General features: G+C 45.3%; 1 protein-coding gene across 2 annotated transcripts; it reads left to right on the top strand.

Annotated features, from left to right (window-relative positions):
• The first annotated feature begins 11,353 nt into the window (after nt 1–11,353).
• On the top strand, nt 11,354–16,095 carry LOC135812129 (uncharacterized). Of its 2 annotated transcripts, XM_065325453.1 has the most exons (6): nt 11,354–12,554; nt 12,798–13,334; nt 13,519–13,821; nt 14,017–14,664; nt 14,743–14,967; nt 15,120–16,095. In XM_065325453.1, the coding sequence occupies exons 1-6, from the start codon at nt 12,021–12,023 to the stop codon at nt 15,906–15,908; spliced, it is 3,036 nt and encodes a 1,011-aa protein (XP_065181525.1). In that variant the 5' UTR covers nt 11,354–12,020; the 3' UTR covers nt 15,909–16,095. The 2 variants fall into 2 exon arrangements, with proteins under 2 accessions (XP_065181525.1, XP_065181527.1); XM_065325455.1 differs by lacking the exon at nt 14,743–14,967.
• The last annotated feature ends 1,375 nt before the right edge of the window (nt 16,096–17,470 follow it).

Here is a 17,470-nt window from a genome sequence, read left to right as displayed (position 1 = left end):
TGTTTCTGTTTTGCCACCTCTTGGCAAAACTGACCATGCCTGTCTACTTGCCGACTTCCAGATCCGTGCATCACGCGAGCCTCCCATATCAAGAACTGTATGGAGGTATCAGAATGCAGATTGGGCCAGGGTCAGTCACTTCGTCAGAACCACCAATTGGGCAGCTATTGCTTGGACTGATCCAGACCTCTCATGCACTGGCATCTCGGAGAGGATCCTTGAGGGTATGAAGAGATTCATCCCCTCTAATACCCTGAAAACCCGTGCATTCGACCCTCCATGGTGGATCCCTGAGTGCACTGCTGCCACAGTGAGGAAATGACGTGCATGGAGATGCCTGAGAGATGACCCGTCTGACGACGATCGATAGTCAGCTTACCAAGATGCTAGGCTCTCAACGGCTGCCTGTCTCAAAACTGCGAAGAGTGCTTTCATGGCGAAACTGAGGCAGAAAATAACCTCAAAGCAGCTGCCACCCAGTGACTGGTGGCACACCGTCAAGTGTGCCCCTGGCCATGGGCGTCTTCCCAATCTGTTCCGACATTACGTGATTTCGATGAACGTGAGTACACAGCCGGCGCAGACAAAGTAGAATGCATGGCACGCTATTTTGCAAGTAAATGCAGGCTTGGCCAAGATGACCTGTCAGCCCCATTCCCATATGTCAGGCCTAGAAATGAACAGGCCCTTTCGGATGGTCGTTTCCGTGTGGTTGCTGTCGAGCGCACCCTTCGGCAGTTCAACCCATCAAAGGCCACCGGGCCAGATGGGATACCGGCACGAGTGTTGAAAAGCTGCTCTGCTGAACTGGCTCAACCTCTTTCTACACTGCTCACAGAATACTTCCCAACTGGGATACAGGCCAATACATAGAATATTGCCAACATAGTCCCTATATTCAAACGGATATGAAAGTCTCTACCCTCTCTAGTGATTGAGACAATCACCAACCGAACAATAACTAATTTCCTCAAGTCGAAAAACGTCTTCTCCTGAAGACAGTTTGGATTTCGCCATGGCCATAGTGCAGCCCACCTCCTTTCCAGCCTCCACCACCAATGGCTGCATACAGTCGGGGAGAAAGACGCAGCACGCATACTCGCCATTGACATAGCCGGCGCATTTGATCGCGATGATTATACCACCGAGCGAGATCCTTGGCGTCTTTGGCCGCCATTACTGTCGTCTTCAGCAGACTGCAAAGCCGTCATCTCGTGTGTGAGCTCTTCTACCTTCCGTGTAAGGTGGTCGATACGATTTAGAAGTCATTTCTCCATGTCCTCAGCTGCACTGCGGTCTAGCTCCAGCATTTCATCGACCTTCGGAAATCAAGATTTCTCCATACTCTGGTTTGAACTTGCCGTTTCGAAGGTGGGGGACACCAGATCTGCCGGACACTCGACATCTACTGGCACGCCTGTCGCTCTAGCCCAGGACAGTGTTGTACCTGGCATGGGATGGTCTCTACACAACTACTTGCTAGTGCAAGTAAAAAAAGCCCAAAAAAAGCCCAGACGGGGACAACTGTGTGAGGGTAGGCTCGACACAGATTGTTTCGGGAAGGGACTGGAAGTTCATTTACCAGTTGGTGTGCGTGGGCATTACATCTTCGAAACGTACTACGGGTGGAGTGGACTGTTTGGTAGTGGGGCTGCTGGGGTGTCAACATCCTCTGTAGAAGGGATGTGCATCGGTTCATTGCATATTGTACAGGAGGCAAAGGTGGGTTCCCTCACCGATTAGGTGATGGCCACCCAGGGCCACCCAGTTGGATGAGGCGAGCCAGAGTGGTTTGTGCAGCACTCATCCACAAAACAATGCCATTCTCCAGGACCGGGGGGGGGGGGGCGCTTGTAGATCATACAATGGCACCTGGAATCCAGCACTCGAGAGGGTTTCCGGAGGAAGCATAGATGCTGCGATCCTCGAATTGCCAACGTGAAACCATATACTAGTACCAGATCTCTTCAAGACATTGGACTTCCGAGCAGGTTTGAGGTGACGCTAGTAATTCATTAAATGTTTTCCAGGCTAATGAAGCGAAGGAAACCTGCTCGTTATGTTGATAGGACAAACCTTAGGCTCTTCAACAACATTCATAATAGTCTAATGGTTTCGCGAGTAAACTTCCGTACTTTGTGACAATATGACAATGTGTGTAGTGTGACGATACAATGTGTGTGTAGACAAACATTACGATTATGTATTTGTTGTGGTGACATCTGTCATCAGTGTGTCATGCCTCTTACCTCATTGTAGCTTCATCCGTAGTCCGCTTCCATTGTCCTTGTTCTATATTCTATTCTATTTCTTCTAGTGCTAGTCGTTTCACTTCTCATCTTTCCTTGAAGTAGTATATTTGAATTGTAATTGTTTTCCTGCAACGATCGCTCGTCGATCGTTGTGTTATTAATTTTATTTGTGTCTTGACTTCATTATTTATTTCGCCAGCGCCTGCAAGGCTGCATGTGCATGCTAGATTCTGTGTTCACGCGTGACTAATGATGTCATCGCTATGCCTTTGCTTGCTGCGCGTAGTCGCGTAGCAGGTCTTGTTGTTTTCTTCGCTTCGTTCGAGTTGCTGTTGCTCGACTTCGTTTTCAGATCTATTTTCTGCATTCAATGGTGGTCGTAATGGCTGTCGCTGCAATAGCAGCTTCAGCCACGACGGGCCTCTATCGGTTGCTCTGCCGCCATTTTGGACGCCATGTTTTAGACGTGTCTTTTCCTGGCCAAAGTGCTGGTGATTTTGTGTTCTTGTGGTTCTTTTCTTGTTCTCTCTCCTTTTCCTACTTGCATTTTTCGTGATTCATACATTTCCACCAAGAAGCTGCCGTTTGCGCTGGTGTGTTGTGTTGGGTGAAGAGGGGTGATAGAGAGACTAGATAGCTCCAGTTCTCCCACAACCTTCTCCTCAGGTGATATACAAGCAAGAGCAAACAAGAGCAAATACAATGCATTATGTACAACAATGAGGTGAAAAAACCGGGTCAAAGTAGAATAGCTAAAAACAACGGTGATAAATGCCTGACCAATATACATCATGCATATCCATAATTCATTGTTCTTGCTCTCGTTTGCTCGTGCCGCTATATCACCTTGTTGATGAGGAAGGAGACAATGTACGGAGAAGGAACGTAACAAGATAAAGAGAAGGCACGGAAGTTTACTCGCAAAAAACATTAATTTTCATAATGATGTTGAAGAGCCTGAAGTTTGTGCTACTACTTAGTATTATAGCATATTTGAATCGCACGAAACTTTTTTGTGGACATAAGTAGTTTGTAAAAAGAATTGCCAATTGTGAATTTCTAGCGTAAAGCAGACCCACAGGCATGGTCAGTACCCACTGAATTTATTCACCTGCGTAATTCTTCTTTCTACTTATATACAAACAAGAATGCATCACGGATAATATGACTCACATTATTCTTTGGTTCCAACGAATGTCCAGAAGTGAGAAGATATTCTACTACAGAAACATGACCACACACTGCTGCTTCATGTAATGGTGTGTTACCACGCTGGAAGTAGCAGCAAAATTAAAGACAAGACATGTACACACATAGCCACAGTCATACACATGTTGATGCACACGCACACATGCATGCACATACACACACACACACACACACACACACACACACACACACACACACACACACACACACACACACACAATCATGCATGCATGCACTCACACACAGACACATCCAAAAACACACACATAAACACACACACACACACACACACACACACACACACACACACACACACACACACAGGATTCCTTTTTGGGACCTCTCAGGATTCTCTCTCCTCTCAGGATTCCCTTGTGGGACAAGACAAAGACTGATTATCTACAACGAGCATGTGTATAATAGATGAGAGAGAGAAAATACGGAGAGAGACAATACGGCGACAAAAACTATACACAACATCTCCCTTTCCGGGGAAGAAGGAGGGGGGGGGGGGAGAAAAGACTTATGTATACAATATATCCCTTTTTCGGGAAGAAAAAAGAACAAGGAAAATACTATATATAGAGACTTAGTCGGAGGGAAACATATTAGCACACGAAGAGACGAAGCTAGTTGAAAATCTGACGAAGCCTTTCGTACCATTCCTCTTCAAAATCAGTACATGGTGATAATGTGACGAAGCACAACCATGTCAATTTATACATCATATTGGCGGAAAAATCGTGATGAAACGTACACAGGCTGAATGATAGTGTGGGTTGCGCCAAAGAGTACACGCACTATAACAGGGAGGTGGGAAGTCAAAATAGTACTAGCTTCCTAACAAACTCCTTCTGTCTACACAACTCAGGCTGTAGCTGGGCTACAATGTAAACAGCCTCTAGCCCATCTAGGTGACATTTGCTGCGAGCCCCCGCGAGAATCTTGAAGTGCTCTGGAACATTCTTACATACGGCATTCAGGCAAGAAGGGGACAGAAGGATCTCTTTTTACGATTCATCAATTTTGTTAGTGACATGACATGAATAAAATGCGTTGTGAATTCCAGTCGTTCGTTTACAAGGCCGGAGTGCCTCATCGAAGCCTAGAATGAACCGCCAACCACTCTCCTAGGCGATGCACCGTCTGCCAAAGGGATGCAGCAGTTCAAGGTTCTGACCTACCGCTACCTGAAACGGCCGGGGTGGTCATTGGCCACGGACATCGCCCCTTAGGCTATTGCCATTACGACCCTGTTCCTGTTCTCAGAGCACTCCCTTCTCATCAAACTCCCAATCCATAATATACTACATGTATGTCCTTATCTCTCTCTCTAACTCTCCTCCATTCTCACTCTAATCTTTCGTAAAAACTGCACGGCAATCAGCCTCTACTTTCGCCTCAGCATTATGATCTTGATACTGCTATCTTTGTACTTGTTTGCGTACTTGTCTGCACTCATATCTTGGAATAACTTGCAAACTAACAAGTTTCCTGGTTTCCTCCCCTCCCTCCTCTCTTTCCTACCCTCAGAGTTCTTGCTCTCCTGCTCCCCACCCTTCCAACCCCTGTTTTGTTTCCTTTGGTGCACATGTGCAGCTGTGATGCCGAGACCCTTGGTCGGCTGAGCTTCACAGGTCCCACCCAGTCCGTCCTGCTGGATATGTACCCTTGTGTCGAGTTCTTCTCCTCATTTTAGTTCATCATGCAGTGAGTGGTCAATGTTCAAAACAATATACTCGTCCTGTTGAGAATGAGTCAGGCTGAGTGACCTTTCTCGTTGGGAAATAGCGTGCAATCATGGATTTGCACCTTCACACCAACCTCTTGCGCCCTTCGTTGTATGTATTGACAAATGGTATTTGCATCGCAATCCTTTCTGAGGTTGCCCACAAACAGAACAGCGTTCCTTCCTGTTGACTTCTTGGTGCAGACCAGCTGCCATAATTTGCTGCCTTCTGCATCCTCTTTGAAAGTAGGGAGCATTCTGGAAAGTCCTTGTTTGTCAAGTTTGGCATCAGTTGGAGTATCTGGGTGCATTTGATGCACCCTGGACGCTTCGGTCACGCTGGTATCTTGTTCGCTACTTTCAATTGAGGAGCAGGGTTCAACCGAATCTCGTACTACTTCATTCTGAGGGTAGCCAGCTACGGTCAGACTGCAAAGCCGTCATCTCGTGTGTGAGCTCTTCTACCTTCCGCGTAAGGTGGTCGATACGATTTAGAAGTCATTTCTTCCTGTCCTAAGCTGCACTGCGGTCTAGCTCCAGCATTTCATCAATCTTCGGAAATTAAGATTTCTCCATACTCTGGTTTGAACTTGCCGATGCTAAGGTGGGGACACCAGATCTGCCGGACACTCGACATGTACTGGCACGCCTGTCGCTATAGCTCAGGACAGTGTTGTACCTAGCATGGGACGGTCTCTACACAGCTAAAAAAGGCCAAAAAAGCCCAGACGGGGACAACTGTGTGAGGGTAGGCTCGACACAGGTTGTTTCAGGAAGGGACTGGAAGTTCATTTACCAGTTGGTGTGCGTAGGCATTACATCTTCGAAATGAACTACGGGTGGAGTGGACTGTTTGGCAGTAGGGCTGCTGGGGTGTCAACATCCTCTGTAGAAGGGGATGTGCATCTGTACTTTGCATATTGTACAGGAGGCAAAGGTAGGTTCCCTCACCGATTAGGCGATGGCCACCCGGTTGGATGAGGCGAGCCAGAGTGGTTTGTGCAGCGCTCATCCACACGACAATGCCATTCTCCAGGACCGCAGGGGGGGGGGGACAGCTTGTAGATCATACAATGGCACCTAGAGTCCAGCACTCGAGAGGGTTTCCGGAGGAAGCATAGATGCTGCGATCCTCGAATTGCCAACGTGGAATCATATACCAGATCTCTTCAAGACATTGGACTTACGAGCACGTTTGAGGTGACGCAAGTAACTCAAAATGTTTTCCAGGCTAATGAAGCAAAGGAAACTGCTCGTTATGTTGATAGGACAAACCTTAGGCTCTTAAACAACATTCATCATAATCTAATGGTTTCGCGAGTAAATTTCCGTACCTTCTCCTAAGGTGATATACAAGCAAGAGCAAACAAGAGCAAATACGATGAATTATGTACAGCAATGAGGTGATAAAACCGGATCAAAGTAGAATAGCTAAAAACAACAGTGATAAATGCATACATCATGCATATCCATAATTCATTGTTCTTGCTCTCGTTTGCTCGTGCCGCTATATCACCTTGTTGATGAGGAAGGAGACAATGTACGGAGAAGGAACGTAACAAGATAAAGAGAAGGCACGGAAGTTTACTCGCAAAAAAACATTAATTTTCATAATGATGTTGAAGAGCCTGAAGTTTGTGCTACTACTTAGTATTATAGCATATTTGAATCGCACGAAAAATCTTTGTGGACATAATTTGTTAACAAAATATTGTGAATTTCTAGCGTAAAGCAGACCCACAGGCATGGTCAATACCCACTGAATTTATTCACCTGCGTAATTCTTCTTTCTACTTATATACAAACAAGAATGCATCACGGATAATATGACTCACATTATTCTTTGGTTCCAACGAATGTCCAGAAGTGAGAAGATATTCTACTACAGAAACATGACCACACACTGCCGCATCGTGTAATGGTGTGTTACCATCCTGAAAGTAGCAGCAAAATTAAAGACAAGACATGTACACACATAGCCACAGTCATACACATGTTGATGCACACGCACACATGCACGCACACACACACACACACACACACACACACACACACACACACACACACACACACACACACACACACAATCGTGCATGCATGCACTCACACACAGACACATCCAAAAACACACACATAAACACACACACACACAGGATTCCTTTGTGGGACCTCTCAGGATTCTCTCTCCTCTCAAGATTCCCTTGTGGGACAAGACAAAGACTGATTATCTACAACGAGCATGTGTATAATAGATGAGAGAGAAACAATACGGAGGGAGACAATACGGCGACAAGAACTATACACAACATCTCCCTTTCCGGGGAAGAAGGAGGGGGGGGGGGAGGAGAAAAGACTTATGTATACAATATATCCCTTTTTCGGGAAGCAAAAAAAGAACAAGCAAAATACTATATATAGAGACTTAGTCGGAGGGAAACATATTAGCACAAGAAGAGACGAAGCTAGTACATGGTGATAATGTGACGAAGCACAACAATGTCAATTTATAAAGCATATTGGCAGAAAAATCATGATGAAACGTACTCAGGCTGAATGATAGTGTGAGTTGCGCCAAAGAGTACACGCACAATAACAGGGAGGTGGGAAGTCAAAATAGTACTAGCTTCCTAACAAACTCCTTCCGTCTACACAACTCAGGCTGTAGCTTGGCAATGTAAACAGCCTCTAGCCCATCTAGGTGACATTTGCTGCGAGCCCGCACGTGAATCTTGAAGTGCTCTGGAACATTCTTACATACTGCATTAAGGCAAGAAGTTTGTTAGGAAGCTAGTGCTATTTTGACTTCCCAACTCCCTGTTATAGTGCGTGTACTCTTTGACGCAACTCACACTATCATTCAGCCTGTGTACGTTTCATCATGATTTTTCCGCCAATATGCTGTATAAATTGACATTGTTGTGCTTCGTCATATTATCACCATGTACTGATTTTGGAGAGAAATGGTACGAAAGGCCTCATCAGATTTTCAACTAGCTTCGTCTCTTCGTGTGCTAAAATATTTTAATAGTGCAAATCAAGGAGATTGAGAGACGAGCTAGGGCCTACACAACATACCGTAAGTAGCACGGCATGCCTAGCATTTGCACAGCTACACTAGAGAGTATTCTTTTGTTTGAAAAACTAATGAAGAATTTCGAGAATAACAATGAACAGATCGAGAGTGAATAGAAAGAATAAAGAAGCACGCTCGCCCAGGGCTCTCACGTTTGGCAAGGCCATCGCAGAGAGGTACAACGTCTGGTTTGACTCCAGCAACAGCGAGAACAAGATGTGACTGAGTGAGAATGTCCGCACGTCTGGTGTTCAGTGATGTACGATTGAGAATGTACATCATACCGCAAGTGAACAGGTCAAAACAAAAAAATGAAACACAAAAGGCGCTTTCGATTACATGCATTTCGGTCAATTCTAGAATTAGTTATTGTTGATGCACAGTTCGATTACACAAAAAGTGACAAATTCCGTCGTTAGAATTGATTTTATCCAATTCCGTGGAATCCGTCAATTCTGAAGAGAGGTTGTATTTCTCGCCGGCCGAGCGCAGCGAGATAGGCGAGAAATGATTTCTCGCGAAATATTTTCAGTTGCATATATGGCATCTGGTGTGTTCTTTGTTGTCGCTTCTTTTCCTGACTTCTTCAGTCAGTTTTGAGTCTCACCAGTGTCCCTGCCCTCCCACCCTTTATTTCTGTGCATATTATCAATGCTTTTATCACTGTTTGCCGTGATGTGCTTGCCAGGCCTACATGATGCCTAATCGCCATTGGGGATATACACCCGGTTTTTTCCCTCACAAATGCGTCCGTCGGCGCGAGGGTTTTTTCCCGGCTGGCTCGGTCCAGGAAAATTAATCTGACGGTCCCAAGTGGTTCTGCATCATGGCCTATTTCTGCTATCCACTGGCACGACTATTCTATCTGAGACACTCTGTTCTCAGTCCTTGCTTGCTTCCATACCTCACTCGTTATCCGGTTCACATCTGGCTGCGGCCAACTACCCTTCACTTTGTGTGTTGTCGCTATTGCTGTCTATGTCTCTGTGTATGCCCGTATATGTGGAGCGAGAATGGGGAATTTCTCTAATTCTGGCGCCATTCGGTGTGTTACCGGGCTGGTCATGTCGCGCGAAGAGCCTCCCTGGCCGGCGTGTGCGCGATGCTGGGTCCACGTGCGCGTGAGTTTGTACGTGATCCCTTTTTACGATTCATCAATTTTGTTTGTGACATGACTTTAATAAAATGCGTTGTGAATTCCAGTCGTTCGTTTACAAGGCCGGAATCCGCTCATTCTGGTCATTCCAGAATTTAAAAAAACAGTTCCAGAATTGTGTAAACGTGTAATCGAAAGCGCAAAAAGAGAATGAGCTACAGCTAACCATGCGCCTGACAATTCCTTCCTTCATAAGTCAGAGAGGATCCGGAACGCTCGAGGCCGAGGCACGTCCATACAGTGACATCTCATTCTCTCCCAGGCGGATGGATTGAGCACGGCATGGGGACATGGCGATTAGTGCTCAACAGCAGGCTTATTGGAGCAGCCGAGAGATAGAGCATGCGGGACGATGAACTGGCTGGACAGGGAAGACGGTCAGGAGAGACAAGGAGCAGTGGCGTGACTGCTGATGAAGAATATAGTTCACAAGTAGGATGGCACAAGCAGACCGTAGTGCAAGCCAGGCATGACCGGACTGACATTTAGTGTTCCCAAACGTTTGACTGACGACGACGACGCATGACGACGACGACGATGAGGAGACTGGCCCGGAGCTGGGGATGCTCGAACTGCTTGCTAGAGGGGGAGAGGGTTCTTTCCTAATTCTAAACGCGTAGACACAACAGCTGCCACCATGTGTTCGCCTGTAGCCACGCAGGAGTCCATTGTGGGTCAAGACAAAGACTGATATATTTACAACGAGTATGCGTATAATAGATGAGAGAGAAGCAACACAGAGAGGGACAATACGGCGACAAACACTATACACAACAGTTGACAAGAAAAGAAAGAAACACCCAGATGATCGATCGATGGCTGTTCTGGTGAGCATTCTCTAGCCAGTATCAAATCAAAGGTTATCAGCTTCTCGATAATCTTGCCCGGCGATGATACTACAGTAGAAAGTGTGACTGTGCGAGCGATGAAACTTTTATTTTTCCGAGCCGTGCGGTAGGGCCTGTTCACCAAGCGAGCAGAGATTCCAGGTGTCAAGGACTCCGAGATTTTCCTGGATCGTGATGGAGAGGAATAGTAGGAATGGACGAGCGGGTTCTGGGCCAGGGGGCGCCCGGGTCCCAAAAAATGGGGTATTATTGAAAAATGGGGTACTAATAGTACCCCATTTTTGCGGTGAAAATTATTTTTGGCCCGGTTTTTTTGCGGATAAAAATATGTGCCAGGGGGTGCCCCTACCTCAAAAAAAAAAGGGGGTATTATTGAAAATATGTATTGGGGTGTTATGCTCTACCCTAAACAATAAGGTAATATGGTGTCATGATTTGGAATTCTACATGTATCATTAATTTTGATTTTTAGGGTGTGGGTAATATGTCCTACCCTACATCATAATATTGCATTCCGATGTCTAAAATATTACTATTTCAAATGTCAATGTTATCTCACTTTTTCCAATTTTATATTAATCAGAACTCATAGTTTTGCAGTATTTTGACTTGTAATTTCAATTTTTCGGATCATTTTCCGCGCCAAAAACCAAAACGTTGCTCGCGACATGCCGTGTCTTTTTTGGTTCGGGTTTGGAATCTTTCCATTGACATAAGTCAATTAGTTTTCCATCTATGTCCGTAATCGAAAGGTCCATGAGGTGTAGAATTTTTCTAGCTTTCCTCTCGTATAATTCTTTTCGACATACAACAATTCTTTCTCGAACTTTTAGCTGCTGGAATACCGGATTCATCTTGACCTCAGATGCACAGATCATGCATCCATGCATTGACGTCACAGTACATCATTGCAGCACTGATTTCACTGTGAAGTGTGGAACATGGGTCAATGCGCGATAAAAGGATGAACGTGATTTCAGCGGGAAGTGCGCTAATTGGTCACATGTTTTCAGCGGGAAGTGCGGTAAGTGGTTAATTGTTTCCAGCGGGAGATGAGTGGATTGGTTTATTGAAAAACAACCAGTTATTCCGAATTCAACTATTACGAAAACCCTATAAAAATAGATCCTCGGTACCTTGTCAAGCCATTGTGTGGTTGTCCGCCACCACCCCTGCTCAGGATGGAACCCCTTCGGAAGAAACCTCGTCAGTCTTTTGATGTAGTGAGATCATCTGATCTGTTGCAATTCTTTAGTTATTGTCCTGATCAAGAGTTTGCAGATGTACTAAAGTTTTTCTCTCATGTTCTACCGTCGCTGGAGCTGCTTCTTGAAGAGAATATTGAGCAATGGGGTCAGTACAAGTGTTCTTTGGTAGTTCAGGTGGTGATGCAGAAGCTGAATCCTGCTACAGGACAAATGGTTTCCAACACATTCTTCTTCCGATCGAGTACAACGCTGGTGCTCAACACCATGGAGCTGAGGGACCTTCTCAGTAGGATGATTGCTCAGATCAACGCTCGTCTTGATGATTTCGTTCGTCATGGATCAGGTTGGGTAGTTGAACGGATTTCCTGTTTACACATCGAAATGTCACGCTACTGTGTACTTGGAGGAAGTTCGTACATCCCCTTGCCACCGGAGTTGAAGTCGAAGAAGGCCATTGTTAACGTGCAGAACACTGACAACAAGTGTTTACTGTAAGTATAGCAGTGGGGTTTCAGTGTGGTGATACGGTGTATGGATTGAACTGTATGCCGCCTGTCCATGTCTTATGTCATCCGTACTTTAGATGGTCAATACTGGCTGCTAAATTTTCGGCAGACAAGTCTCATCCATGTCGTCAATCGTCGTACGCAGAACATGCGGATACTGTGGATGTGAGCGGCATCGAGTTTCCAGCAAAACTGGAAGACATACCAGTCATCGAAAGACTGAACGACGGTCTTTACATCAACGTCTTCGGATATGAAGAGAAAGTCATATATCCGTTAAGAATTTCTCAGCATCCGCAGACCGCCATCAATGTATTGCTCATCCAAGACGAACGCAATGACGTGGAGGTGCAGCACTGGGTGTGGATAAAATCATTCAGTCGTCTTGTTGCTACTGGAGCACGTCGAGCACATTTCGTCTGCTTCAGATGTCTCTCAACACACGTCACGGAGAAGGCATTGAATAATCATATGATGTACTGCAGTGAACATCCTGAAGCCACGGTGAAGATGCCAAAGGCTGGCGATAGAGTGATGTTCAGGAATGTGAACAAGCAGCTTCAAGCCCCATTTGTAAGTAGAACATTTAATCAAGGTGAACACACTGTGGTCTGTTTTTTTTTTTTTTTTTTTTTTTTTTCTTTTCTTTTCTTTCCTGCACATGTTTCTTGACTCTGATTGTTCACCTTTCTGCTGTTTTACTCGGTGTTGTCTCTGCAGCTATTCCTAATTCTCTATCTGTCTTTTCCGCTGTTTTACTCGGTGTTGTCCCTGCTGCTATTCCTACTTCTCTCTCTCTCTCTCTCTCAAATGCAGGTGATCTATGCCGATTGTGAGGCCTTCATAGAACCTCTGTCCGCTGTCAAGAAAATCGGTCATTCGACATTCCAAAAGAACAAGCATGTAGCCTGTTCCTGTTCGTACATTGTAGTACGATCTGATGGCGTCGTCACGAACCGTTTCTTCTACCGTGGAGAAGATTCTATGTTCTGTTTTCTGCTGTCACTTGAGCAAGAGGAGGAGACTATCCGTGATGAGCTTCTAGCATGTAATGCTGGTCAAATGATCATTTCAGAAAGTCAGCAACGTGAATTTGAAACGGTAGTCTCCTGTTGGATCTGTGGTGAAGCGTTGGGTAGCGATCGTGTACGTGACCACTGTCACATCACCGGTGCTTACCGTGGTGCAGCACACAACCATTGTAACCTGAACATGCGGATTGAGCCGTTCAAGATCAAGATTCCTGTGATCTTTCATAACTTGAAGGGATACGATTCTCATCACATCATATCTGCCATTGGGAGAACATCCACTGATGAGATTACGTATGTGAACGAGAAAGGACAAGAACGGGTACGTTACATATGCGTGGTGTGTGTGTGTGTGTGTGTGTGTGTGTGCGTGTGCGTGGATCATGATGTTTTTCTAAGAAGGAAGATCATTACTATGTTGGTACTCATATTCACGTTTATATGATTGATATTCATCTTTACAGCTGCACCTTAAAACTGTGTCTCCTCTTTTTCTTTCTTCTCAGACCAAGCGTCTCGGTGCTATCAAAGTGATTCCCATCAACAGTGAAAAATATGTCACATTCGGATGGAGACAGTTCCAGTTCATCGACAGCCTGGCATTCTTGAACACCTCCCTAGACCGGTTGGTTTCGGCCACACCACCAGATGCATTCGCCCTTCTATCCGCACGATTTCCAGACGAGGATGAACGCAAACTGTTGACACGAAAGGGTGTCTACCCGTATGAATATATGGGGTCGTACGACCAATTCGAAGAAACGCGTCTACCACCCAAGGATGCATTCCACTCAACGCTAACGAACACGGTGAGTAGTGTGATAGATATAGTAGATCTTTCTCTCTTTCTTTTTTCACCATCTTACTTCGAAGTACTAAAATAAGACAAAATGTGTTTGAACGCTTCCTGCAGCTTCATACTAAATAATTGATTGTGTGGGCGAACTACTAAAATAAGTTCGTTGATTTGTTTTTCTTTTTGGTGTACATTTTCTATTCCCTAGGGTATCAGTGATGAAGACTATGCCTATGCGCAAACAGTATGGACTGCGTTTGACTGTGAAGATCTAGGAGACTATCACGACCTCTACCTGGAGACTGATGTGCTGCTGTTGGCTGACGTTTTCGAAAACTTCAGAAGAACTGCTCACGCAACCTATGGATTGGATCCCGCTAATTACCTCACCTTACCGGGATTTGCCTGGGATTCGCTGCTGAAAATGACGAAGGTGTCCCTTCATCTCATTTCCGACATTGACATGTTCAACTTCATTGAGCATGGCAAAAGAGGTGGCATAAGCATGGTGTCCGCTAGACACGCCACCGCCAACAACAGATATCTATCGGAGTACAATCCAGACGAGCCGACAAGCTTCATCCAATATTTAGATGCGAACAATCTATATGGATGGGCCATGTCTCAACCCTTGCCCGTGTCGGACTTCTGCTTTGAAGCAGTGACGGATGATCTTCTGGAGACGGTACTCGATCATCCAATGGACTCTTCGACGGGATACATGGTGGAGTGCGATTTAAGGATTCCAGATGGTGTGCATGACATGATGAATGACTATCCGTTGGCTCCTGAGAAGATGAAGGTGACACGAGATATGCTTTCTCCATATCAGACCCACATGGCAGAGAAACTAATGGTAAGTCATGGTCTATCTGGTGGATATGCTTGTATTAATCTTCTAAGGTTTGTGTATATCTATACTGTACTCTTGTAGGTGACCGGTTTGGAAGCGAAGAAACTGGTACCAAATCTACTACCGAAAGAGCACTATGTTCTGCACTACAGAAACTTGCAGCAGTATGTGTCCTTGGGTGTGGAGATTACAGATGTGCATCGTGTGCTCTCCTTCACACAACATCCATGGATGAAGCCATACATCGACACTAATACTGACCTGAGAAAGCTATCAACTTCTGATTTCGAGAAAGACTTCTATAAGGTGGGTACTCCACATCATGTGTGTGTGTGTGTGTGTGTGTATTTAGCGATAGTGTGGGATCTAGTATGTACTGGAAATGTGAATGACCTGAAGATAACAGTTTTCTTATTGTTGTTTTTCTTGTCTTTTCTTTGTATGCCTGTTTATCGTAGTTGATGAACAATGCTGTATATGGCAAGACCATGGAAAACGTTCGAAACAGAGTAAACATCAAGCTCATTCGTGAACAGGATGAAAAACCACGTCTCCAGAAAAGCATCAACAAACCTTCGTACATCCGCAGTGTAGCCTTTGAGAACGATCTGATAGCAATCGAGTTTGCCAAGACAAAGGTGACTCTCAATAAACCCATTTATGTGGGTACAGCCATCCTCGATCTGTCGAAGCACTTGATGTATTCCTTTTACTATGAAGTTCTCCTACCCCGCTATGGACAAAATGTACGTTTGCTCTACACTGATACTGATAGTCTGATCGTACATATTCAAACGGATGATCTGTACACCGATATGTCAAACAACATAACAGCCTATGACACATCCAACTATTCACCATCCCACCACCTGTACAGCACGGTCAACAAGAAGGTGGTAGGGAAGTTCAAGGACGAACTAGGTGGCAAACCCATCAAGGAGTTCATTGGTTTGCGGAGCAAGATGTACGCATACCGCTGTGAAGACAACGACGACAATGGCAAGCGTGCCAAAGGTGTGCAGAGAAGCGTGTTGAAAAACACCATAACCGTCGATGATTATCGAACATGTCTCGTCGAGGAGTCTCAGCTGAAGAGAACAATGAATGTTCTTCGAAGTCGACGACATTGCATTCACGGAGAGGAGCTACACAAGATTGCCCTCTGTGGATTCGACAGTAAGCGTTACATTCTGGAGGATGGTATCAACACCCTGGCATTCGGACACAAGGATATTCCAAAGCACTGAGGGATTTCCACACATACTAGAGCATATGTCATATCTTCTCATGAAATACATTGTAAATACTATGCGATTCATAATATTCACGTTAATCCAAAGCATGAGCTACATTGTACATATGAAATGCTAATACTTTTTGAGATCATTCACATCCTTCTTTGTTAACCAGGTATGGAATTTTTCGTCTTGATAACCCTTCCATTTGACGAGCCGACTGTTCTTGTTGTATTTCAACACCTTATCGAATCTCAATCCTGTGTGTCTGGCATGTTGTAGCTCAGCTCCATAGAACTGTCCTTGAATGACTTCTCCCATCAGGTCTTGAACACGATAGGTGTGGGGTACAGTGGGTAGGACATCGTTTACCACGAACACTTCCTCTGTCCAGTTGGGCGTGTACCCTTTCTCGAAATGACGTTTAGCCACAGCCAAACGCACATCATCGCCCACTTTGAATTTAGCTGGTGATTGCTTCGAGTGTACGTCTGCATCTTTTGGTTTTCCATCAAGAGAAGCTTTCGTGGGACTCATGCCGATACTGCGATGTTTCGAGCTGTTGTACTTGGCCATAAGCTGAGGAAGGACGTCAAGATACTGTGTCGTAGCTTTCTCCGTGAAATGGCGCCACATTCTGCCTTTCAGTGTTCTATTGAAGCGTTCCACCACCACGGCTTTTCCTTCGTTGTGGGTGCTGTACATGATGATGTTGTGATCCTTGACCCATTGCTTCATTGTTGCATTGTAGAACTCCTTGCCTTCGTCTACCCATAGTTTTTGTGGTACCCTGTTCGATGTTTTCAGGATCAGGTCGAATGCATCCCTGACAGCAGAGCCAGTTTTGGTTTTCAGGGGTACTGCCCAGGCATAGCGACTGTACAGATCGATGACGGTCAGCAGGAATTTGTAGTTCTTGTTGCTTCGGGCAAACCGTTGCATATCCACTAGATCGGCACTCCAGATGTGATCCACAGACCTGCTCTTCACCTTGCGTCTTTTGAAATGCACTCGTCTGGGTTTGTGCAATTCGTTAGCCAGTTGCGTGTGGAATGGTGTGGACTGCGACTTCTTCTTCTGTCTTCCATCATGAAGTGCTTTTTGCACTTTCGTATCCCACAAGGCTCCACCACCTCGCAAGGCACCTAAACTGAGAACCAGTTGATCGTTTTCCAGCTTTTCATCCTCATCGAAGACTCTTCGGAAAATTCGAAGTGCTTCATCCAGACCATATTTGGAAAATAGCTTTCCCATCAATATGGCATACCATCCACATACTGCTGTGCTTCTGTCTTGAACGGCTTGGGTGTTGGTGATGATCTTACAGTCTGCATAGGCTTCTTTAAAGAAATCGCACAGTGCAGGTTCAGTGTAATCTTGCTCCATAGTGTATAGACTGCGTCCGAAACTGTCAAAAACCAGGATCACGTTTTGCTCGCGACACACGGTCAACCAATGATGTCCACCTTCCGGTGCATCGTACACCGGTAGAACGTTGTCGGTGTTGACGATACAAAAGTCTCCATTGTTCAAGGGTGGTAAGAGGTCGTAACTTGTACACCCCACGAACCCTC

The sequence above is a fragment of the Sycon ciliatum genome, chromosome 3 (assembly GCF_964019385.1).
Source record: "Sycon ciliatum chromosome 3, ocSycCili1.1, whole genome shotgun sequence".
Lineage (NCBI taxonomy): Eukaryota > Metazoa > Porifera > Calcarea > Leucosolenida > Sycettidae > Sycon > Sycon ciliatum.
The sequence above is the reverse complement of the archived record's forward strand: the minus strand, read 5'-3'. Positions and strand labels throughout refer to the sequence as shown.

What these genes read in the sequence shown, in the direction of transcription:
- LOC135812129 (XM_065325453.1), top strand. Translation starts at nt 12,021, where the DNA reads ATGCCGCCTGTCCATGTCTTATGTCATCCGTACTTTAGATGGTCAATA. An exon ending in AGCAGCTTCAAGCCCCATTT is followed by an intron (nt 12,555 to 12,797) that starts GTAAGTAGAACA and finishes TCTCAAATGCAG; the next exon opens with GTGATCTATGCCGATTGTGA. An exon ending in TCGAGAAAGACTTCTATAAG is followed by an intron (nt 14,968 to 15,119) that starts GTGGGTACTCCA and finishes TGTTTATCGTAG; the next exon opens with TTGATGAACAATGCTGTATA.